The following is a 6,263-nucleotide window of genomic DNA, read 5'->3' on the forward strand; positions in this document are numbered from 1 at the left end:
GCGCGTTTCTATATCTGAAAGATTATGTCGGTTCAGATATAGTGCCAGTCGCATAAGAATAGCGCTAGTAGTGCCACTACGAAGATGCAAACCAGGTTTTCTTTAAATACACGCTATAACGGTCATGAGTGTTGGTGTTCTTTCGAAATTGCACGTAGTGAGTTGTTTTTAGGAATGCATTAAGGTGACAAAGACGCCATTATCAGCACCTCCTGAGTTCGAATGAGGTCCTATGTTAGGGATACGAGAAGCGGTATGTGCCTTCTGTGATACTGCAGAAAGACTTAGCAGGAATGTAGCCACTGCAGATGGCTGCTGGCAGCGAAGATCGTAGCAAGAAGACAGGCTCTGGACGGCCACGTGGCACTACCGAGAGGGAAGACCATCGTGTCAGACGACTGGCCCTGGCGAGTCGTACTGCATCTGCAGCAGCAATCTGAGCAGCAGTTGGCACCGTAGTCACGCAAAGAACTGTTACAAATCGGTTGCTTCAAGGACAGCTCCGAGCCAGACGTCCTGTGGAGTGCATTCCACTGACCCGAAAGCAACGCCATTTGCAACTTCAGTTGTGTGAAGCGAGAGCTCACTAAAGGGCAGCGTCGAGGTCTGTTGTGTTTTGTGATAATGCTGGTTCTGCCCCGGTGCCAGCGATGGCCGTATGTTGGTTAGGACGAGGGCAGTTGAGGTTCTGGGACCAACCTGTCTACTTCCTAGACAAGCCACACCTACACCTGCAATTATGGTCTGCTGTGCGATTTCGTATGACAACAGGAGTACTTTCGTGGCTATCCCACACAGACTGAATGCAAAACTGTACACCAGTCTAGTGATTCGAGCTATAGTGCTACAATTCGTGAAAAGCGTTCCAGGGGGTCTTCTCCAACAGGTCCACCGCAGCCACCCGAGGTCTAGTGGAGATTGGGGGGGGGGGGGGGGTAACCGCGCATATAAATAGCCCGCTCTCCTCGAATCTCGACACTTCGGCAGAAGATGGGTAGTATGACACTTCCCGAAACGTCGCGAGATATCAACGCTACACCCGGGTGCAGACCCGAGAAACTTTCATCAACAGTTTCCGCCGGGAAAGGCTACAGTCACATATAGGATAACTCTCGCCCACATACTGCTGTTGTGACCAAATATGCTCTACAGAGCGATGACATGTTGCCATAGCCTGATAATTCACCAGATCTGTCTCCTATCGAGCACATATGGGACATTATCGGCGACAGCTCCAGCGTCATCCACAAACGCATTAATTGTTCCTCTACTGACTGGCCAATGGAACTCCATACCACAAACTGACATCCGGGATATGTACAACACAATGCATGCATGTTTACATTTGACATTCTGGCGGTTACGCTGGCTAATAATGTACCTACATTTCACAGCATCTCGCCCTTGCATTAACCTTTCATCCTGCACTGTTAATCACTCAAATATTTTACCTATGCAAATTTCCGCAGCTCGTGGTCTTACGGTAATGTTCTCGCTTCCCGCGCACGGTCCAGGATTCGATTCCCGTCGGGGTCAGGGATTTTTCCTGCCTCGAAATGACTGGGTGTTGTGTCGTCTTCATCCCCATTACGGTCGGAGGAAGGCAATGGCAAACCACCTCCGCTAGGACCTTTCCTAGTACAGCTGTGCGGGTCTCTCGCATCGTCCCCTACGCTCCACGGAGTTGGTTCAAATGGCTCTGAGCACTATGCGACTTAACTTCTGAGGTCATCAGTCGCCTAGAAGTTAGAACTAATTAAACCTAACTAACCTAAGGACATCATACACATCCATGCCCGAGGCAGGATTCAAACCTGCGACCGTAGCGGTCGCTCGGTTCCAGACTGTAGCGCCTAGAACCGCACGGCCACTCCGGCCGGCGCTCCTCGGAGTATGGGACCTCATCATCATCAAGCAAATGTATTCCCGAAGTTTCATTACTCTACATTAATTGATTTTTGGCGTTGCGACTATTTTCTTAGTCATTATTTATGACTAGTAGTTACTGGTACCGCCTGAATTGGATACAGTGCAGTAGGACTGTGGCTTAAGAAACTATATACGTCAGTAAAGCCGTACTCAGACTTCCTGCATTCGTCGTTGGCACAGAGGCAGCATAAGAACTGATGTCTGCAGGCTGAATTGGGACCATTGTCTTTTCAAGAACATCAGGCGAAGTCGTCTTACGCCACGGAAGATCCGTGTTCTTCGAATGTCGGCAGTCGCCGGGTTTGAGGAATATTATTACGGCCGGAGAAGGGCTTTAGCATAATTTATAATGGCAGCACAGCAGGGCGCCGGCGGCTTTTGCAGACGGCGCCGCCCTGCTCGCTAATTATTCCCGGATTCGCCGGTAATTAGCTAATTTCCCCGGTCGCCGCGGTGCGACCGAACGGCGCGCAGGTGGCACTCGCAGCGAAGTGTGCGTTCACCCCCGCACGCCCCCACTACCTCACAACCAGGCCCCTGCCCCCACCCTTCCTTGAGAGCAGAGGTGCCGGCAGCTGGCACAACTTGGTGCAACTTCCCTCCCGACTATTGTGCTTTATTTGCTCGATTTCTCTCCTCCTGCAGATCGGATTTACTTGTCCGTGCAGTGCAGCGGAAACAAATTACCGGCAGCGAATCGCGTTTTACGGTTCCCGTGAATGTTCTCCGACGTCGCTAGGCAAAATGGTGCATTGGACCCGCTAAAAACTTACTGCCTGTTCACCATTCAAAGGCTTACTAGGAGGACGGCGGCGGGGAAGCGTTGCTCGTTGGGAGTTCATTCCGAAATAATCGTCTTCGCCGTCGGCAATGAAACTATCTGGAAAACATTCAGATGTAACGTTATTCTTTAAAATGAAAACAAGTTCCAGTGATACATAAATAATGACTAAGAATTTGAGTAGCCCAGTAAGCTATCGACATCATCTCAGAACTGCTGTTAGAACAACAAAATTGTTAACAGCGTCTGTTTCCTTAAATTACAAAAACTGCAGTAGCTGCACGCTGATATTCTTTTAGTTTCTCGAGAAATTTGTATCTGGCGCAATGAGCGGAACAGAAACACCTGAGAGACATAAATGCTGTGCAAAAATGTATTTATTTATTTTTTATGGATTGGATCTCTATACAAATGAAACAGTAGTATAAAACGATTTCATTCTTTTATTCTGCGCTGCACAAGTCAGGTCAGTTATATTTCCGCCTTGCAAAAAAATTTGAATTCTCGTAATTACATACATGCATTTCATTATAATAATAGTGTAGCGACATTGTTTACAAAAGTGTGGAAACACTGGTAGATGCCCAACTCTGAGATTTCAGTTTACGTTCCGAGAAATGTTGGAATACACGAGGAAAAAGTGAACCTATGGCTTACCTTAGAATCTAGGTTAAAGAAGAACAAACCTGTGTTTATAGCTTTCGATAATGTTGACTGAAATGAACTCTCTGAAATTCTGTATCAGGGGTAAAACACAGAGAACGAAAGTTTATATGGAACTCGTACAGAAACAAAAGGCTGTCACAAGAGTCTAAAGAAGTGAAAGAGAAGCAGTCATCAGGAGGGAATTGAGGAAGGGCTGTAGCCTATCCCTGCTGTTATTCAATCTCTGCAGTGAGCCATCAGTAAATGAGTCCAAAGAAAAATTTGGAGGAGCTATGAAAGTTCAGGGAACAGAAGTAAAAATTTGAGACTTGCCGATGATATAGTAACTTTGTCGGAGGCAGCAACGGACCTGAAAGTGCAGATGAACGGAATGGACAATGTCGTAAAAGGACGATACAAGATGAACATTAACAACAGCAAAACAATGGTAATGGAATGTAGTCAAATTAAATCAGGCCAGTCTTAGGGAACTCGATTTCGAAATAGGGCACTAAACACAGCAGACGCCTTCTATTATTTGGGCAGCAAAATAATTGAGGACGGCCGAAGTAGAGAGGATGTAAAATGTAAACTGTCAATGACAAGAAAAGAGTTTCTGAAGAAGAGAAATACATTAGAACTGAATATAAATGAAATGTAAGAGGTAGGGAGTCTTTTCTAAAGGGGTTTTTGTGGAGTGTAGCCTTTTATGGTAGTGTAACGCTGAACATTAACACTTCTGACTAGAAGAGCATAGAAGCTTTTGAAACGTTGTGTTATAGAAGAAAGCTGAAGACTTGGTGGGTAGATCAGTTAATAAATGTGGTACTGAAGGGAAATGAGGAGAAAAGAAGTTTGTAGTGTACCTTGAATAAAAGAAATGAGCGCTTGGTAGGACAAATTCAGAGACAACAAGGAATCATCACTAGTATTGGAAGGAAGTGCGGGATGGAGGTGGAGAGCTAAAAATTTGAGAGGGAGACCAAGAGACAGCACAGGAAGCAGCTTCTAATGACTGTGCATTGCATTAGTTGTCCGCCCCGATAACTGAGTGGTCAGCGTGATGGATTGCCGTCCTGCGCGCCCGGGTTCCATTCCCAGCTGGGTCGGGAATTTTCTCCGTTCAGGGACTGGGTGTTGTCTTCATCATCATTTCATCCCCATCCGGCGCGCAGGTCACCCAATGTGGCGTCGAATGCAATAAGACCTGCACCAAGGCGGCCAAACCTGCCCTGCAAGGGGCCTCCCGGCCAATGACGCCAAATGTTCATTCCATTTACATTGAAGTAGTTACACGGAGACGAAGAGGCTTGCACAGGATAGAGTAGCACGGAGAGCTTCATCTAGCCAGTCTTCGGACTGGATGAAACCTTTGACACAGAGTGGCTCGTATGAAATCATCCGCAAGCACCCTTCTTCGTCAAGCAGTGTTGCGGCAATTAGGTTATAGGAATGAGAGGGGGGCTCGGGGCATTAGGAAAGATAGGTTATAAGAATGAGAGGGGGCTCGGGGCACTAGGAAAGATAGGTTATAGGAATGAGAGGGGGCGCGGGGCACTAGGAAAGATAGGTTATAGGAATGAGAGGGGGCTCGGGGCACTAGGAAAGATAGGTTATAGGAATGAGAGGGGGCGCGGGGCACTAGGAAAGATAGGTTATAGGAATGAGAGGGGGCTCGGGGCACTAGGAAAGATAGGTTATAGGAATGAGAGGGGGCGCGGGGCACTAGGAAAGATCGGTTATAGGAATGAGAGGGGGCTCGGGGCACTAGGAAAGATAGGTTATAGGAATAAGAGGGGGCTCGGGGCACTAGGAAAGATAGGTTATAGGAATAAGAGGGGGCTCAGGGCACTAGGAAAGATAGGTTATAGGAATGAGAGGGGGCTCGGGGCACTAGGAAAGATAGGTTATAGGAATGAGAGGGGGCTCGGGGCACTAGGAAAGATAGGTTATAGGAATGAGAGGGGGCGCGGGGCACTAGGAAAGATAGGTTATAGGAATGAGAGGGGGCTCGGGGCACTAGGAAAGATAGGTTATAGGAATGAGAGGGGGCTCGGGGCACTAGGAAAGATAGGTTATAGGAATGAGAGGGGGCTCGGGGCACTAGGAAAGATAGGTTATAGGAATGAGAGGGGGCGCGGGGCACTAGGAAAGATAGGTTATAGGAATGAGAGGGGGCTCGGGGCACTAGGAAAGATAGGTTATAGGAATGAGAGGGGGCTCGGGGCACTAGGAAAGATAGGTTATAGGAATGAGAGGGGGCGCGGGGCACTAGGAAAGATAAGTTATAGGAATGAGAGGGGGCTCGGGGCACTAGGAAAGATAGGTTATAGGAATGAGAGGGGGCTCGGGGCACTAGGAAAGATAGGTTATAGGAATGAGAGGGGGCTCGGGGCACTTTGCGGAACATCTTTTAACAGAAAACTGCCCACATGATGTATATGGTAATGCTTTTACATACTGAAAAACAGCAGAAAGATGACACTAATGGAATTGCTTGAAATCAATAAACACCTGCAACAGCATGCTAACTTATTTTCAAATGACCAAACAGTACCATTCACACGCCCCTCTTCACCCACGAATAAATTGAATTTAAATTATGCAAATGCTATTCCACAATAGTAAATACAATTGCTTTTTTGGCCAATGTTAAACACAACGAGGTGCACAGTCCACAATAAACTTTGTTTTTAAATTTCAAATAAATTTAACCGTTTCAAAACATTCTGTATCTCTTCATTTTACGCATTTTCTCTGTTTGTATCAGTAATACAGTATCTACGTAAGTCACATCGCATTTCATCTGATACATATTTTGATCTAATACTGTTTTACAGAACGTCAGGAAAGTGTTCCCTATTTATTATTATTAATATGAAGCAATTTCGTCTAAACTGCAAAACCA

The 6,263-nt window shown here is 46.6% G+C and overlaps 1 protein-coding gene across 1 annotated transcript; it reads left to right on the top strand.

Moving 5' to 3' along the window:
• Nucleotides 1–4,807: 4,807 nt before the first annotated feature.
• On the top strand, nt 4,808–5,791 carry LOC126165917 (buccalin-like). Its single transcript, XM_049920364.1, has one exon. The coding sequence runs from the start codon at nt 4,808–4,810 to the stop codon at nt 5,789–5,791; it is 984 nt and encodes a 327-aa protein (XP_049776321.1).
• Nucleotides 5,792–6,263: the final 472 nt, after the last annotated feature.

This window comes from Schistocerca cancellata, chromosome 1 (assembly GCF_023864275.1).
Source record: "Schistocerca cancellata isolate TAMUIC-IGC-003103 chromosome 1, iqSchCanc2.1, whole genome shotgun sequence".
Classification (NCBI taxonomy): domain Eukaryota; kingdom Metazoa; phylum Arthropoda; class Insecta; order Orthoptera; family Acrididae; genus Schistocerca; species Schistocerca cancellata.

What these genes read in the sequence shown, in the direction of transcription:
- LOC126165917 (XM_049920364.1), top strand. Translation starts at nt 4,808, where the DNA reads ATGAGAGGGGGGCTCGGGGCATTAGGAAAGATAGGTTATAAGAATGAG.